The 19,425-nt window shown below is 21.2% G+C and overlaps 1 protein-coding gene across 1 annotated transcript in view; it reads left to right on the forward strand.

The window, feature by feature from the left end:
* The window catches only part of LOC129613485 (tyrosine-protein kinase Src64B), a 204,662-nt gene extending 193,660 nt beyond the window's left edge, over positions 1-11,002 (forward strand). The window contains exons 5-9 of the mRNA XM_055527581.1: positions 1,451-2,939; positions 9,159-9,375; positions 9,461-9,714; positions 9,802-10,109; positions 10,205-11,002. Coding sequence (XP_055383556.1) covers positions 2,711-2,939; positions 9,159-9,375; positions 9,461-9,714; positions 9,802-10,109; positions 10,205-10,819 — 1,623 coding nt within the window. The 5' untranslated portion in view covers positions 1,451-2,710 and the 3' untranslated portion in view covers positions 10,820-11,002. The remainder of the gene's footprint in view (positions 1-1,450; positions 2,940-9,158; positions 9,376-9,460; positions 9,715-9,801; positions 10,110-10,204) is intronic.
* The last annotated feature ends 8,423 nt before the right edge of the window (positions 11,003-19,425 follow it).

Genomic DNA, 19,425 nt, shown 5'->3' on the forward strand with positions numbered 1-19,425 from the left:
TTCAATTTCAACTTTAGTTGAAATTTAACATATTTATAAATTTAAATAATTAATTTTCATATACAAACAATAGAAAGACTGCAAAATTGTGCGTTGCCGTGAATATAACTCATGGATTCAGAAAGATGTCAAGGATACAGAATTGTTGCCATGATTTCATTTTATATGACGGCTGTCTGAAGCTTGACTTATTAATATTAATAACCTCATAAAATTTCTCAAATCATATTAAAACTTTATTGTTTATCTTAACTTCCGATGGTTATAAGTTTTCCAAAATAACTGGTATAATTAAATTATTTTCGAAATATTTTAATTTTTATTGATTCTTTGCCATTATAAGTAGAAGTTTTCGTTAAAAAATTTTGTATTAAAGTTCATTTAAAACAATTATTTATAAAATTTTTCCTTTCCCAATAATTCGGATTAAATAATTTTTTCAATTTTACGTATAAAATTCTATTTTAACGCTTGACAAATTTTCGCTGAATAGTTTGAACACTTGTATAACAATTTCTTTGTTCATTTAAATAGATTTAAAATAAATTTAATTGGATTATAAGTTTTTCTTTTTAATCCTCTTTTTTTACATTACAATAGAGGATACGTAGAAGTTCAAGGAAATTATCTATATTAAAAATATTTAAAACGATTCAACTTTATTTTTTCTTTTAATTTCATTTAATTTATTGAATAATTTGACTTTGATCTTAAATAAAAGAGAATCTGAGTATAGGTACAGAGTGTTTCAATAGCGCTGCTTTCACTAACAGGGCGAAAATAAAAAACGATAAATTTTGCATCAAATTACTCTAAGTAAATTACTCTAAAGAGACTTTGCTACTGTTTTAATTTGCTGTAATATTATTCACGTTTCACACTGATTTCTTATAGTAATTGTCAAAGTTAAACGATTCAGTTTAGTTTTATGCTTTACAATGGAAAACTGGCACGCGAACAGAGCGTTTTCAAATTTCTCAACTGTGGAAAATATGAAATTAAACAAGTTTTGTGTTCGGTGAGCAATTATTTTCAAATTTCTTATCTTTCAATTTGGACGTAATCTAAACGTGACATTTTTTGTTTATATCAACCATTCGACAGTGATTGTAGCTTCGAAAAACACTAAACATGAAAATTTCTTATTTTGACCAGAATGTACGAAACAATAGTGATCCAGAACTAGATCCTTTTGAATGAAACTATTAAAACAAAAATGCTGTCAACATTTATATGAGGTTATAGTGAAAAATTGTTTGGCAATAATTAATTTATCGATTCAAACAATTGGCGTTGGGCTATACTTCTCTTAAAATTTTATACCATATAAATATAAAAATGAATTGTATATAAAAAAATAATTCATATTTTTATTATAAAATTTTAAATTAATTTTTATTTTCAACCTATAACTAATTTTTTATATTTTTTTATTTTCCTTTCATTCCAGATAGAACCTTGAATATTTTTTTGAAAAAAGAGAAATGATAACTCTAATAACCGCAACCATCCACTGCAGTCATTGTAATTTGAACACATGAAACAAAAGACGAAGAAGAAAAAGAAGAAGAAAACGAAAGAAGGAAACAAAAAAAAATACACGAACTTTTTACGCTAATAACAATATAGAAAAATAACATCTACAATTATACAAATATATCTACTTAAAGTGAATTTTATTGCTATATGTATAACAAATGAGTGCATACAATAAATATATTGATATACATTTGAATAATATTCAATATTGACACAGATCGAGAGTAGCAAGCAGTACCGAAGTAGAACCGAAGAAATAACAAAAAAAAACAATAAGAGAAACACGTAGGACAAAAAATATTTTTTTTTTAGAAAAAAAAACAAATTGTCCTAAATTTTTCCCAAAAGGAATTTATTGAAAACTTTTATATTTCACTCTTTTCATCTCTATTTTGTTTTGTCATCTCATACTTTCTCCTTCTAACTTGTATATTAATTCTCATTTAATTAAATAACAATTATAATAAAAAAACAAAAACAAAGGAGAAAAGAAGAAGAAGAAGTAAACAAAAAAACTGCTTTTTTTGCATTTACACACCAACACTAATGAAGGAGAACAAAAATTTACATTCCAGGAGCGTGCATTTTATTAAAACATTGTTATTAAAAATAGAATCTATAATAACTTGGTTACCAACAAAAAATAAAGCAAAACAAAAAAAATCTAGTCAAAATTAGCCGCTACATTTACATAAAAAATAGAAGAAGAAAAGAAAGAAGAAGAATAATTTCTCAACTCTCTCTCCCCCAAACTTAATGCCAAAAAAGAAAAAAAAAGTTTACATTTTTGTTTTTTTGTTTTAAATATAAAAAAAAGTAACAAAATTTAATAATAATATTAAAAAAAAAAGTAAAAAACAAAAAAAAAAGTAATTAAATTTTTGACATAAAAAATATAAAAAAAAATTTTTTACATACTTAAATACGATAACAACTTTTTTTTTAAAAAAAAAAATTAAATATTAAACGAGAAAAGAAAAAAAGAATTACAAATAAAAACAAAGAAGAAAAGTAAAATTTCAACAAAAGAACAAAAAATTGCATAAAAATAGGCGCCACGATAATATTTTGACATTTGTTTTTATTTTTTATATTTTACATTTCTACACGACAAAAGAATAGAAACAAAATATAAATAAATAGTGATTAATTAAAATTTTTTTTTTAAAAAATGGGTAATAAATGTTGTAGTAAACGTCAAGACCAGGAATTGGCATTAGCCTATCCGACTGGTTATAAAAAAAATGATTATAGTTTTGGACAAACAAATCTAAATAGTGGTCAAAAACATAATAATGGTGGTTCATTAGATTCAAGGTATACACCAGATCCAAATCGTGGTCCAATTAAAATAAATTCAAAAGGTGGTGTTGACATTATAAGGCCAAGAACAACACAATGTAAGTATATAAATACAAGATTTCTAATTATTATTATTATTAAAATTTTATTGTTTAAGTTGAATATTGTTATACTTAATGTAAAATAGCTCGTGTTTTTGTTTCTACTCTTTGATGTATTGGTGAAATTTGACAGTTTATGAAAATTAATATTAACATAAAATTATTCAGTATTGAATTGATTCTCGATCAGTGGCAGCCATAATTATTTATGTCAATTAGTAATTTTAGATTTTCATATACAGTTTCACATTCAATATTGTAAAATTGAATTTCTATTTTGTAATTGCCTCAACCTCCTCATATAGCAAAACTGGTTTACAAAATTACATTTTTAACATTAATTGTTTCTAATTATGTCTTTTTACTCTTGATTTCCTTTTTATTTTATTCCTGTTTCGTTTACATTTTGTATTGAAAATAATTAATTTCGATTTCAATATAACATTTTAACGATATAATAAATTATGACTGTGTATACCTTAATATCCGAAGGGAAGTTATTATAAATATGTCAAATGTGAAAATAATGAATTCATTTTGATATTTTTTTCTTAAAAATTTCTACCTAAATGTACCTTTACATTCATTTCCTTTTGTATGAAATTCTTTTCGAAACTGAATATGCGTTAAAGGTTTTCTAACTCGGTATACAATAGAATCCAAAAAATCGATTATATCCATATATACGTTTGTATAATCTTACATATATATATATATATGTACTTAAATATGTATGTACGTACATCATAAAGCATTATTGATTCATTTTATATTTTTATTACCGTTTCATCTGGTGGAGGAAAGAATTTTTTTTTATAATCTACAAAATTTTTCTTAAAAAAGTAAAAAAAGAAAAAATGTCATCATCATAATTCTTATTTCATATGATTTTTCTTATTTTTTCCGCATGGTGGCTTTTTGTATTTTTAAGACATCAATTTGTCATTGACCCGGTTTTATTTTGTATCATGATTTATGTATTATTTTACTTATACCTATGAGTACAGTAGTATAATAATAAACATTTTGAAATTCAGTACACCTTTTTTTTTTAGGTTAAATGATCACAAATTTAAAGTGGCTAATTATGCGGGTACATAAAATATTTTTGATGACAGACAGTTAAATAAATTCTAAGTTCTAACAATTTCATTATCATATTAGAGGAATACAAAATAATAAGGCAAAATTTGAAAAATTAGCCATAAAAATAAGAATCTTATTGCTTATCGCTTACCTTACTAACGTTATGAGAATAAAAAATGCTTAAAAGCTGATGTTCTAACTGTTCTTAAAATCTTTCAAAATTGCGTATTCTATGCGGTTGTCAAAAATCACATGTTGTCAATTTGAATATCAGAACCAATGACCTGCGTGAACTTTGTTCTTCCATGCATGTCACTTGCAGTTTGCCTTACTCTTGCGAAAATAGATTTAAAAGAACATTCAAAAATAATATGAGGAAGTGAAACCATTACCTTGCTCAACATTTTTTTAAATTTTGTTAGAATTAAATTTCTTTTTCAAAAGAATTCTTAAATTTAAAGTCTTACGTAATTTTTATAAAATAACGTGCTGTGAAGAATTTTACAATATTTTTTGTTGAACATTTCAATTATTACATTATAAGTGTAAGTAGTGGCAAAGTTGAAGGTCTACTAAAACTTTTATGCGAAGCATAAAATCAAATAAAATACTTATTAAAATTTTTTTAATATTGTTAAAAACAAAATTTTTATTTTCTTTATTGTTTACCTTTGAAGTCGAGCTGTTTGCTTTTTAACTTTTTTTTATCTTTACGTATGTTTAGGTTAATTTGGGCATAAAATATTTAAGTGGATTATTGTTTAAGGTGATAAATAATGTATTAAGATGTAAAAGAATATTAAAAAAATAAAAGAAAGAAAGCGAAGCGCTAAAAACTAAATAAACGTATTTAACGGAAACCAAACAAAAAAAGTAAAATGTTAAAATTTAAAAGCTAACATAAAAAGAAGAATATTGAGACAAACGATGACTTCCAAGCAATCATTTACACAAATGTGTGTATATATCTATAAGAAACAACTCATGACTTATTCTTGTAAGTCATTGTTGTCATTAAGGCTAATCTTATTGCGAATTTGAATTAAATTCAAAAATTAAAAATATCAAGAACATCATTAAATGGCGTCTTACTAAATTTTTCTAAAGATCTTACTTACAACACACAAACATGATTGAAATCTAATTAACATTAAACTACTTTTTGAAAAAGTTTTGCTCGTAGGGTTGTACATGCATAAATATTTTAGAACTTAGTATAAAGCCAGCCACCGGAAACAATTAGCGAAAATTCGTTCTGGTAAATTTTAATTACTAAATTACATAAATATTGGTCTGCAACTACACCCCTATAAAATCTGGTACCGTTGAAAGTGTTACATTTGGTGGAGTGCATGTTTTCTTGTTAAAATTTGAAAGTTTGAGACTTTTTAAGAACATTTTTACGGTTTCTTTTTCTTTTATCAATCTTGAATTTCATACACTTCATTTAAAAAAAAATTTCTTTATACTTACCTATCTCATATTTGAATTTTCCTTTCCGATTTCGTTGAAATTTCTCAAATTTTTATCATGTTTAGAACTTTATCAATTCCAATTTTGTTCTGAATTCCATTCAATTTAAAAATTATTTGCTACTAAGTGCAACTATTAATTGAAATCAAAATCACTTCACTGTTCCTTTGAAGTTTTTTAAGTTTTTATGAGTTTTGGGGTTTGTACATTATTCTGACAAACATCTTCATAAGAATCCATTTCAATGTTTAAGAAATTTTTTAATTATATTCTTAAAAATTCCAGTATAATTTTCTGTGTATATAAAATAAGTAGATAACTGTGAAGTGGACACAGATTTGTCAAAAACTTTCTTATTACTTTATAATCTTCATTAATCTTATTTCCATAATTTCTATAATTTGAAATACGAATGTAAGTATGAATGTACTTATATGTGTGTGCTGATGCTAATACAAACATATGCTAAAAATACTTCAACTACATATGTAGCTACATATGTATGCCCATAAAATATTTTTAATATTTTAATCTCTGATGTGCCACAAATTCTATGCTTAATTTTTCTTTTTCTTTTTTGCTATTAAAAATAATTTTTCTTTTGTTTCACCTAATTTGGAAGAAAATAAACAAAAAAAAAAAATATTTTTTTTATATTATGACCGTAACCTAAATATTTGCGAAATATTTTATTTTATTTATTTATATACGCCTCTTAATTATGTTTTTCTATTTAATACTAATAAATACCACCACTACTACTACAGCTACTAACTACATAACTACATAAGTGTATACTCTTTCTCTCCAGATCATTGAACTATGGTTTCGTTCGTTTCTATTTGATTTTCTATTTTGAAGATGAAGAATTTACGATTATGATTTTTTATGACGTTTTTATTGCTTTTCTTTATAGTTTTTGTTTCTTTTTTTTTATTTATTTATTTATTAACTTGCCAAAATTAATTTTATTAGTTATAAAAGTCTCCAAATCTGTTAATCTGTTTAGATTTTTGGATTTTTCTTTTGCTTCTTTTATTTTTTATTTATGCTTGATAGTAATAAAGAATTAAGTATTTATTTTCGTTTTAATATTAAATTACGAGTCCCAATCTCAACTCTCATACTTATTTTATATTTTGGTTTAGGTTAAATAAAGTGAGGTGTTGCAATACGAAAGAAATGTTTGAGTAATTGTATATAAAAATATTTCTAATCAGCTCCCTCTATTAATTCGGTTGTAAATATTGTTGACAAACGTATCGGTGTTCTTGCTAAACCGTTTGAAAATTTATAATATTAAAACTCCATCAAGCAGTTCTCAATTCAAAATCCAAATGTACTACATAGAAAGCAAATAGAAAATATTGTAAAATTTTATTTATTAACTTTATATTTTAAAATTCAAGAATATACTGAGTTTTAAAATACTTAGCTATTGAATTATAGTGGGGTTAAAATTAAATTGAATTTTATTATAAAAATTACAAAGTAGATTAAGTATTAAGAATTACACATCGAATTTCTCTAATTGTATTTCCTAATCTGTGTTACCATTTCCTAAAACCTCTGAAATTGTACAATTTAGTGAATTTTCAGTTGAATAATCAAAAAACGTCTATGTTAAACATGTCAAAAAGACGTCTAAACTTATCGAAGACTACTCTTCTGCTTTGTATTGATATTCTTAATGTAAGTGCCAACGTATTCGTTTTGGCTACCACTCAAGAGTTAAATTAAAGTCAAAATATTTAGCAGAGCCTCCACAGACTTTTTTTTTAAAACATTTTTATTTTACAATTTTATTTATGCATATGGCTCGTACAATATCATAAACATTGTTACGGTATTTGATATTTTTCTATATATGTACATGCAAAGCCAATTCGTATTTGTATAGATTTTTATAAATGAGAGACGAATGAATAATTGAATTGCGGTAAAAATCAATTCGATTAATACAATATAATTGGTTTGCGTATTAACTGTATGAGAGAATATAGAAATTTTTATGTGGCATGACAGCATTGGGTGCATATGAAGGTTTACAAAATTCAGAAATAGTTTTTTGGATTTTTTTAACTAATATAATTCTTTATTATTATCTAACCATACTCCTTAAATATGTATGAAATTGAGTACTCATTATTATTTCTACTAAAAATTTATTTTATTTAATAATATCTTTATTTTGGTTCTTAATAAAAATAACTAACAATTTTGAAACACATATACAGTCTTCATACCTTTAAATTTAATGTTGAACCAAATTTGATGTCCTAATAATGGTAATTTAACAAATAAACATAAATAAAAGCTACTCTATAGCAAATGGTTTACCTATAATACTCTTACTTATTATGGGTATTGTAAATATAAGACAAGAAGCTGAAGAATGAAAAGATGATATCAGATTGGAATGTCAATAATAAACTTTGATTAGAATTCATTAAAAGTGAAATATGGCATTGATATTGATAACATTATTACAAGAAGAAAAGAAAAAATAAATCTTATTGCTTCCCATTTTCTGTTATAAAATTTTATATGAATAAAGGTATGGTGCATATTTAAAATATTTGAGAAATACATATGTATGTGCGTATATACTTGTAATATGTCCAGAAAAATTGTAATTTAGGTTATCCATTTGCGATTATTTGAAATAATGGGAAGTAAGAACGAAATAGATTACTTATTTTATTTTATTAAAAATTGCAACTCAGAATGACCGCCTTTGAGTTGAAACAGTTCTTTGTACTTTTCATTTCATCCACGAATTAAAAGTTATACTTATAATAATTTTTATTTGTGAATAGTCAAGTCACAACACAAGCAGATAATAATTTGCATCAATAACCTTTCAGGGGCATAATTTTTCATATTTGACACTTCTCACACCAGATGCCACCTTTTAATAATATTTATGACATTTTCGATAATTTTAATTTATAGCCATAAATACTTATTCTTTGAAGGAAAAATATAGGTTGAAATTAACCAATACCTGTACCGGAACTTTGCCCCTTAAATATTTTTATATAATATAAATAAATCAATCGAATGTCTCATTTAATCTACCTAACGGTATTAAATTTTCATTGATTACCCCTCCTCCCCAAATATATTTTTTTGTATTTTACGGTTTTAATCCGCATATATATACTTTTTTTGCGGGCATGTGGAATAAAAAAAGTTCTATAGATTTATTGGAATTGATTATTTCAAGAGAAATTCTTTTAGTACACATTTTTATTATAAATAACCATTAATATAAATTTTCTGTCAGGTAATGGTTTTGTCCATAAATTTATTTTTAATGTTTGAAATTTCATTTGATATCCAATGGTCCAAATTTCAGTTTTTATTAGATCATTAACTTTAACTAAATATTTTATTTATATTATTCTAACGATTTTGAATATGATGTATGTGTGAGTTTGGTTATAAAAATGAAATAATCACAATAATCTTGAATAATATTGGAACATTAAAGAGAAAAAACAAATTAAAAAATAAAGATTAAGAAAAAAGTATTGTTTGATGATTAAAATTATTGCTATAAAAAATGCTTTAACTAATTTTAGGACTTTCATTTTGCTCAAAAAAAATTTGATCTAAAATTTTAATTTAAATTTTTTGTTTTGTTTTTGACAGGTGTTCAAGGTGGCGTACCAAAACGTCGTGTAGTTGTTGCACTGTATGACTACAAATCACGTGATGAATCGGATTTAAGTTTTATGAAAGGTGATCGTATGGAAGTAATTGACGACACAGAATCAGATTGGTGGAGAGTTATAAATTTATCAACGCGTCAAGAAGGTCTCATACCATTAAATTTCGTTGCTGAGGAACGTAGTGTCAATAGTGAAGAGTAAGTAAAACTTTTTAAACAATTTTATTTAAGGAATCTCATTGTGAAAATTTTCATCATTAAAAACAAAAATTTTTTTTTGCAGCTGGTTCTTTGAAAATGTATTGCGAAAAGAAGCTGATAAATTACTTTTGGCTGAAGAAAATCCACGTGGTACATTTTTAGTTCGGCCATCAGAACATAATCCAAATGGTTTTTCATTATCTGTAAAAGACTGGGAAGATGGTAGAGGTTATCATGTTAAACATTATAGAATAAAACCATTAGATAATGGTGGTTATTATATAGCTACAAATCAAACTTTTCCATCACTTCAAGCTCTAGTAATGGCATATAGCAGTAAGTTGTTAAAAAATAAAAATAAATATAATTTTGTAATACATTTAAAAAAATTTAATTTTTTATTAATTAAAAAATTATTTTTAGAAAATGCTCTTGGATTATGTCATATATTATCGAGACCATGCCCAAAACCTCAACCACAAATGTGGGATCTTGGACCAGAATTAAGAGATAAATATGAGATACCACGTTCAGAAATTCAATTAATACGTAAATTGGGACGTGGTAATTTCGGTGAAGTATATTATGGTAAATGGCGAAATAGTATTGATGTCGCTGTTAAAACTTTAAGAGAAGGTACTATGTCAACACAAGCATTTTTACAAGAGGCTGCCATAATGAAAAAATTCCGTCACAATAGATTAGTTGCTTTATATGCTGTTTGCTCTCAGGTGCTTTATTTAATTTAAATAAAATATTTTCAATATTTTAAAATTTAAAAACATAAGTGTAATTCTTAAACATTTTATTATTAATTATATTTTAGGAAGAACCAATATATATTGTTCAAGAATATATGTCAAAAGGTAGTTTATTAGATTTTCTTAGAGAAGGTGATGGACGTTACTTACATTTTGAAGATTTAATATATATAGCAACACAAGTAGCATCTGGTATGGAATATTTGGAATCAAAACAACTAATACATCGTGATTTAGCTGCTCGTAATGTATTAATTGGTGAAAATAATGTAGCTAAAATCTGTGATTTCGGTTTGGCACGTGTTATAGCAGATGATGAATATTGTCCAAAACAAGGTTCAAGATTTCCAGTAAAATGGACAGCACCAGAAGCAATTATATATGGAAAATTTTCAATAAAATCAGATGTATGGTCGTATGGTATATTAATTATGGAATTATTTACATATGGTCAAGTACCATATCCTGGTATGCATAGTCGTGAGGTTATTGATCAAATAGAAAGAGGTTATCGTATGCCAAAACCAACAAATCATTATTTCCCAGATAATATTTATCAATTGGTATTACAATGTTGGGATGCTGTACCAGAAAAACGACCGACATTCGAATTTTTAAATCATTATTTCGAGTCATTCTCTGTGACGTCGGAGGTACCTTATCGAGAAGTACAGGACTAAAATTAAATATAATTTAAGTTAATTTTTTTTTTTTTTATTAAATATTTAATATAAATATTTTTAATTTTATATAAACGTATAGAACATACATGTGTGTATATATATCTTTATACATATAAAATTTGCACGTTAAAATCCCTTTCTTAAGCATTTTTAAAAAATTAAAAAAAAATATGAAAAAAAAAAGTATGTAAGACTCTAATAATATTATAGAAAAAAGCAATGTCCATGATTTTTTTTTAAAAACAAGTTTTTATTTTTTTATTGTATTAGGATTTCTTAATTAAATGTAAATTAAAATATCTAAATGAAATATTGAAACATAAGAAACCAAAATAAAACAAATGAGATAACAATAACAAAATTATACTTTAAAATTGAATTTTACATTTATTTTTCATAATTTTTCTTTTATTAACAAAATACATTCAAAAATTTGTGTATCTAATTACAATTAATTGTAATAATTACAAAATTTTCATTAATTCTTTTTAAAAAAAATATACTCGTAATATGAACCACACTATTTAAATTTCTCATTTATCATTCACAAGAAAATAAGATTAAATTGAAATAATTTTTTTTTGTTTTTAATTTTAAATTTATTTAAATTTGGACTCATAGTTCTCTTTGTTCTTAAGAAATGAAAAAAAAAAATTATAATTTTTAAATTGTATTCACACACTAATATGAATTTATATTACGAATTTATTTTGAATTAGATTGGAACAATATTCTTGTTCAAAGATCAAAAATTTATTTCTTATTTTTCTTAACTAATTCCAGAACACATATGGAACTTAAATTATTATAATTTGTAATAAATTAATAAATGACTATATAATTTTTGTTGAATATCTTCTTTTTCCGTATAAGAAATCGTTGAATAGCACGATAATATTAATAAATATCCATATATTATTGTAAAAATGGTTCTTTTTTTCTCCGTATTTTACGACAATTTTCAAGACTGATTTTATATTTAAATATATAAATTTTATTTAAAACATTCAGTATTATAATTTTATAAGAAAAAATTGCATTCCACAAAATTTTGTCAATAAAATAACTATAAATTTAAAAAAAAAAAGAAAAAAACAATTTAATAAATTCAACATGAAAACTTTAAGCATGATTGCACCTCACAAATTCCCTGAAAAATTCTAATAATTTTTTTTTAGTTTAAAATTTTACACAAAATACTCATTTCATTTAGAATATTTTTCTCTTAATATTTATTCTATTAAACTAAAATAAGTAAAAATAAATTAGTTTTTACAATAATATATGATATTTATCACAACAAAAAATAATTTCAATCTGTGTTCAATCAAATTGAACCCAAGATTCTTATTTATAGTCATGATTCTATGTCCAATAATTAATTCAAATATTTTAAAAACAGTTCTAATTTTAATATGGTATCGAAAAGAACCGCTTTTAAATATGCATTGGTAAATGAACCGAATCACATAATTTTAAATTAGCACGTCCTTTATTCATTTTTGAATTTGTTAACTCAGAAAATTTCAGTATTTCTTAACAAATCACTTAAACAACGTTTTTATTGCAAATTTTTCTTGAATATTTTGTAATTTAATATTTTTTGTATTTTTTTTTTTAATAATATTTATCTAGTATAACACATAACTTACATTTGTAAATTTCTAATTCCCATTTCTTTTAAATTATAAAAATAAATCATTATTAAAGAAAAAATTTAAAGTAAAAAATAAATAAACAATTACACAATCAATCAATTTGTTATATAAATATAAAATATAAAAAAAAAAGTTAGTTCCTTGAAATAGAATGAGAAAAATTAATTAAAAAATTTGAATAAAAATCTTTTCTTTTTTACTCAAATTTTAAAAAAGAGTAAAAAAAATATTTTCTTTTTTCACTAAATAAACGAATAAAAAATGACTAAAAACAATATTAATTAAAAAAGAACAAGAATTAACCGTTATATATATATATAATAAAATATTATAAACCTGAACATAAAAATTAAAATATTAAAAAAACAAAAACTACGTAGTAAAAAATTTTTTTAAATAATGTGAAAGAAAAACAAAGCAAAAAAATTTAATTGTAAAATTAATTTTATAATGCGAAATAAAAGAAAAACAATATTTTGTTTTTTAATTTAAAAATTAAAATTTAATTAAAAACTTTATTAGGAATATTCCATTTTATTTGAGATTAAAAAAATTTTATTACATATGAAACTTGTGACTCTACAAACCCGCATTACCATTGTCATTCTTATTTTTACAATTATTTTTCAGAAAGATCTCTTCAAATTTTCTAAATATTAATTAAAAGTAATTAGTTAATATGATAAAATATTAATTAAAAGTATTTTTTAAATATTAATTACAAGTAACCTCAATTTCTTAAATATTTTCAAATTTTGAACTATTTTTACATCTCAAATATATTGATGAAAATTTTGGTAAAAACCCACAATTAGAGACTTCTATAATTTTGAAATGATAAATTTTACAATATTTTTGCAATTAATGCAAAATAACCAGAGAACCAATTAATGCTTAATAACCAATTAATGCTAACATTAAAATATTTAGATTATGTTCAAGAACTTGTAGGCTATACTTTATGGGACCATATAAATTTTATAGAAATCATTTCAGTTGAATTTTCTAACTATAAGTTTTTTTATTTCCTAAATTGACAATCATCCATTGTTTTTAGTCAAGAGTTACTTGTTTCAACATAACCAATATTTGATTAAAATTTAAAATCAAAGTTACAAAATTTCTTCATTTATAGAAAACTTTTTTTAAAATAAAATTATATTTTTCCTTAGCATAACATTTTTTATAATAAATATTCCTAATAAATTTTAATTACTTAAAAATTATAATTTCATCTTGTTTTTTGTTTTTGTAATTAAAAAGAAAATTTAGATTTTAATAATGGAATCAAAAAAAAAAAAACAAAACAAAAAAATATTGATATGGAAAACATACATATTTGTACTTAAAGCCCAAGCTATTGTATTGCTTAGTATGTACTGATTTTGTATTAAATTGAAAATTTAAAATGATTAATATTATAAATAATTAATAAAATAAATTTATGAAATACACAAAACAAAATTATATGAATAATTAATAATGCAATTGTATAAATCGAAATATTAAGCAACAAAAACTTTTTAGAACTTATTTTTGTTTTTTTTTTTTTAAATTTAGAAAAACTCATAAAAGATGAAATGAAATAAAAGTTGATCTTATAATTGATTTTGGATTGATCTTTGAATTCTATAGCTATTATTGCTTTTTAAAATCAAACTCTCTATCAAATTTTAATTAAAATTATTTCAGTATTAAATTATGCACTTATTCAATTTAAAAATTTCAAAATTTGCTTTATAAATTATTATGGTTATTTTTGTAATTTTAATAAATATATGAAATTTTTTATTTTTGTAAATTAATTCACGTCATAATTATAATTTGTGACTTAAAATCATTTCATCTTAAAATTTTTGAAAAACCGAAAAAAATTAAATTTAAATTTCTCTTTGTTTTACTTCAATAATTCGGACTATCACTCGCACTTTAAATTATTAATTATAATATGTTTTTTTTTTTTCTCAAATAATAAAATAAATAAAGAAAAATTTATATAAAATATCGAATTAAAATTAAAATCAGTTTTTAAAAATATATGGAAATGATTTTTAATAGTAGCTAATTAAAATATTGAAATTTTTTTATAAATTAAAATAAAATTTAAGATTAATGTAAAATTATATATTATTTTTAAATTATAATATAATAAGAAAATTCATATAAACAAGTGCATTTAATAAAACTATTTCAAAAAGAACAATTTTTCGAATTCCCCATCATTAATTAATAAAATTCTTTAAAAATTCCTTAATATTATAAATTTAGAATAAACTAAGAAATAAGATTTTATTATTTTTTTTTTTAAATAATAGAAAAATCATATTTGTCATACTTTCATTTGCTTCATCCTTTTTCCAATAATCATGTTTTCCATTATTCACTATTTTTTATAATTTTTCAATCATAATTTTTTAACACAATAAAGTGATAATAAGAGTTCTGTTCATTTTTTAATTTCAAAAAATAAAAGATAGAACTTTTCCAATTATAATAAAATTTACTACTTAAAAAAAACAAACAAAATATTTAAAATTCATTTCCATTTTAAAACTGCTGAAGAAAAGCCTTTCCTTCATTCATTAATATTGTAAGAAATTTAATGAAAATTAAATGAAAAATAAAATAATTCAGAAAAAAAAAATAAAATAAAAGGAAAAACAGACTGCGTTTTTAAAGTAAATATTAGCAAAAAAAAAATAAAGTAATAATAATAAATAAAAGTGAAAAAACGAAAAAAAAAATATTGAAACAAATTTTATTTAGCATATTTTTATCCGAAAATAAAATAAAAATAAATATTATAATAAGACAAAAAAAAAATGACCTTATATTGTATAAAAATTAAATTAATAAAAAATTACATAAGTCTCATTAAAGACAAAATGAGAAACTAAAAATTAAATATAATTATAATAAAATAATTTTAAGATTAATGAATAAAGTAAAAAGAAAAAAAAATGAAAAAATACGAAAAAAAAAAAATTTTAAAATTAGATAATAAGATAAAAAAAAAAATATTGAAGTGAATCATTTTTAATTAGTTATTAGTTTTTATCAAAATAAAAACATTATTAAATTATATAACATTATATACAAACGTAATATAAAAAAAAAAAAAACAAAATGAAAAATTTGGAATTTTATTGCAAAGCATTTCATAAATTTTAATATTAAATATTTTTCATATTTTCCATTTTCTTTTTAATTATTTTTTGTTAATATTAATAATTTAATTCTGTTTCAATCAATTCAATGAAGAGAATCAATCTATATTCATTAACAATTAATTTATACTTTTATTATTAAAAATTTATTATAACAAGAATTCGTTTATTTCTTTCAATTATCCTAAGAAACTCAAATTAGTATTTTAACGAATTGCACCAAAAACTATATTTTACAAATATTTTAGAAATCAATATAAATTTAATGAAATGCTTTTAAATAAAATTTCAGTAAAAGTACATAGGATGAAGAATATATTATATAATATATAAAATAAAATATTTATAAAATTAATTAAAAAGAAAATTACATATAAATTTTTAAATTAATTTTTCTTTTTGTATAAATATCATAATATAAAATTGTCATTTTTTTAATATTATTTCATATGTGTAATTCTAAAAAACAAAATTTAATTTTTTTTCTTAACATTATATTCTTAACTTTTTATTCCTAAATATTATAATTCGTAAAACTCAATTATTACAAAACAGATAGAGTAATAAAAATACGGAAATATCGGTTTCAGTGTAAAATGGTTATGTTATATTGAAATTATTATTTTATTTTTGTTTTTAAATTTAATTTAATTATTCAAAGTAATATTTATAAGTTATTTATTAGCAATTTATTTTCATATATAAAAAAAAAAAACAAATATTATATAAATATTTGTATATACATTAAATATTAATATAAAATCATTAAAACTATTAAATATTTTATCTTATAAAAATATCCTTTTGTATAATTTAATAAAATAATATTTAAAATTTAAGCAATAAATAGATTAATAAGTCTTTCTACAATATTATTATTTTTTCAATAATAAAATCAAATATTTGTATATATAAAAAAATTTTTTTAAATAAATTAATATATTATATTAAAATTAATAATTTTAATGATAATGATTATCTCTATTTCAATTCCAAAATTAAATTATTGATTGCATTTTTAATTCATAATATATTTTTGTCTTAATTTTCAAACATTTTTCTTGAATTAATTTCAATCCAAATAAGTAAGAAATTCAAAATTTTACCAATTTGAATAATAATTTTAATCTTTAAATAAACTAATCAAATTGGTTATCTTCATATTTAAATTTCAAAATAAATGATTTTCTATATTCTTTATCTTAAAAAATCTATTTGTCTTAATTCGAGACATTAAAATAAATGGGTGCCATTCCATATATTAAATGTTTTTTTTTTTTAATATAATATTAATCTTATCAATTGAATTTGTACATAATAGTACTTTATCTAATCTCGTCCATTAATTGTTTTTTTTTTTGTGTATAAAATATATTAAATATAAAATTATAAGCAGATATAGTTGAATAACAATAATAATAATAATAAAAATTAAAAATATCATGTTTATATTTTAATTTTTCAGTTTAATAAAAATTTATAATAATAATTTTAAATTGATGTAGTTTTAAATTCACATGCCATTTAATATTATTCCAAAAAACAAAAAATAAATATTGGGTTGTACGGTTGTATATTATATAATATTTGTGAATCTATTGAAACTTTTCAAAAAAACAGACCTATCACATTTCATAATTTATTCAAGTTACACAAAAAAATATTAACAAAAAGAGATAAGAGCGGAAATAAAATTTAAATTAATTATAAAATTATTGAATTTTTGTAAGTTTTTTCAAGCTATTATTTTATTCGTTTTGAATTTATTGAAACACAAATTGATAATAAACTTTTTAATATTAATTAATTTTATTTTAAAAAATTCTACTGCATTTAAATTATATTTTCCCTTTATATTGTTTTTTTTTTTTCTAATATTATTATTTAAGTTTAGTTAAAATTTATCTGAAACCAAAGTATATAAAATTTACTAGTTTATTAAAATAAAAAATATATAAAAAAAAAAAAATAGGTAATAAAATATTGTAAGAATTTTTAATTTAGAATTAAATTATTTAATAATTTTATTATTTAATAATTTCTTCTCGTTTTTGATGTTTCAAAACTAAATTTTGGGTTTTAATCTCTGTGTAAAATAATATTGTAATTGTTTTTAATTTTTTAGTTTATTATAAGTAAAAAATAATAATTATTTTTAGTGAAAAAGTGAAAAAAAAAATTGTCATTATAATTGAGATGTTTTTTTTTTTGTTTTTTTTTTTTTAAATAAATAATTGTAAAATGAAATTAATTATAAAGATTAAATATTTAAAAAATGCCTATGAGTTTTTAATTTGAAATAAACTTTAAAATATTCCCATTTGCAAATAATTTTAATTTAAATTAAAAATATTGACATCACTTTATAAAATATACTTATTTTCTTTTTTGTTTTTCATAATTCTTTAGTATTCTTTTTTTTTTTTATTAAATAGAATTTGTATTTTTAAATGGTGATAAACCTAATATTAATGTAATACTATACAATTATTTTTAATGCTTTTTTGTATAGTTATATAATTATAAAATTATATATAGACATTTATATATAAATATAATGAATTTTTTGTGAAATAAAAAGAATTATAAAAAAAAAAAGTAATTACAAGTTTTGTTTTTTTTTTTCAATGTTTTATAAGTCGACAAATCGTTAAATCTATTATTGAGAGTACTTGTATAAAGAAGAGGGTTTCGGTTATACAAAATTTATAATATTGGTGGTTCTGAATTATTCGTAAAATTATAAAATTTAAATTTATCCTATTGTTTTTAAAATTGCTTCAACACTTATAATTCCCTAAGGTAAAAAGTAAAATAGAATAGTAACAGGACCATATTTTTAATAGGAAAAGTAAAAGGACTCTGCAATTGTGTATACTACTTGTCTTTTTGCTCGTCAAATGCAAAGAAAGTGAGCGAGTATCTTACATTCGTTCAATGTAACTTTTTACTGAAAATAAAAACATTATTGTCACTAAAGATACATTAAATGCCATGTGTTGTTTTACCCAAAATTTATTAAGTATAGCCACCATTCAATCAATATTTTATTTAAAGTACCAAGTTTGAGTCAATTTCCTAAGAAAAAATTTTTAAATTCCAATGGGAAAATTCAGTAAATCTTATTTGAAAACATTCAATCAAAACAACAAAACAATTGAAACTGAATGAGGTACCTACTTACGATATAGAATTAAAATTTATTGAATCTTAATCTCGGTGGTTGAGCAAATTCTTCTAGTTTATCTTATCTGGCTATGCAGTTTCGTTTTTATAAATTTTTCAAATTAATTCCAGTTTTTAAAATAAATTTATGATTAAATTTTTAGAAAATCTTTAGTATTTCATTTATTTTAGTATTTACGCCCAAATAAAGGTATTTATTAATTTTATACAAAATTGTTATTTATATTCAACTTTCTTATGTATAGAAACAAATATATTGCGAAAAAGTTGCTAAACAATAATTCTGCAGCATTAAATTGTTTATTCTAAAAAGTAACAGTCAGCAACTCTAAAAAATATTATTCAATGGCAACATCTAAATTTTTTATATTCAACTTTGACATTTAATCATTGACATTTTTACTCTGTTTTGTTTTGATTTTAAAGTCGATAGAAAAAAACACGCGTGTTGTTCTGGTCCAAGTTTTTTTTTTTTTTTATAAAAATTGTTAAGAAAAAAAATATTTGAAATAAGACAATTGAATCGACAATAGTATTTTAAGTATTAAAGTAAGTATGCCTTGAAATTGTCTTCAATTAAAATAAATTATTA

Source organism: Condylostylus longicornis, unplaced genomic scaffold (assembly GCF_029603195.1).
Source record: "Condylostylus longicornis isolate FDR11 unplaced genomic scaffold, ASM2960319v2 ptg000084l, whole genome shotgun sequence".
Taxonomy (NCBI): Eukaryota; Metazoa; Arthropoda; class Insecta; order Diptera; family Dolichopodidae; genus Condylostylus; species Condylostylus longicornis.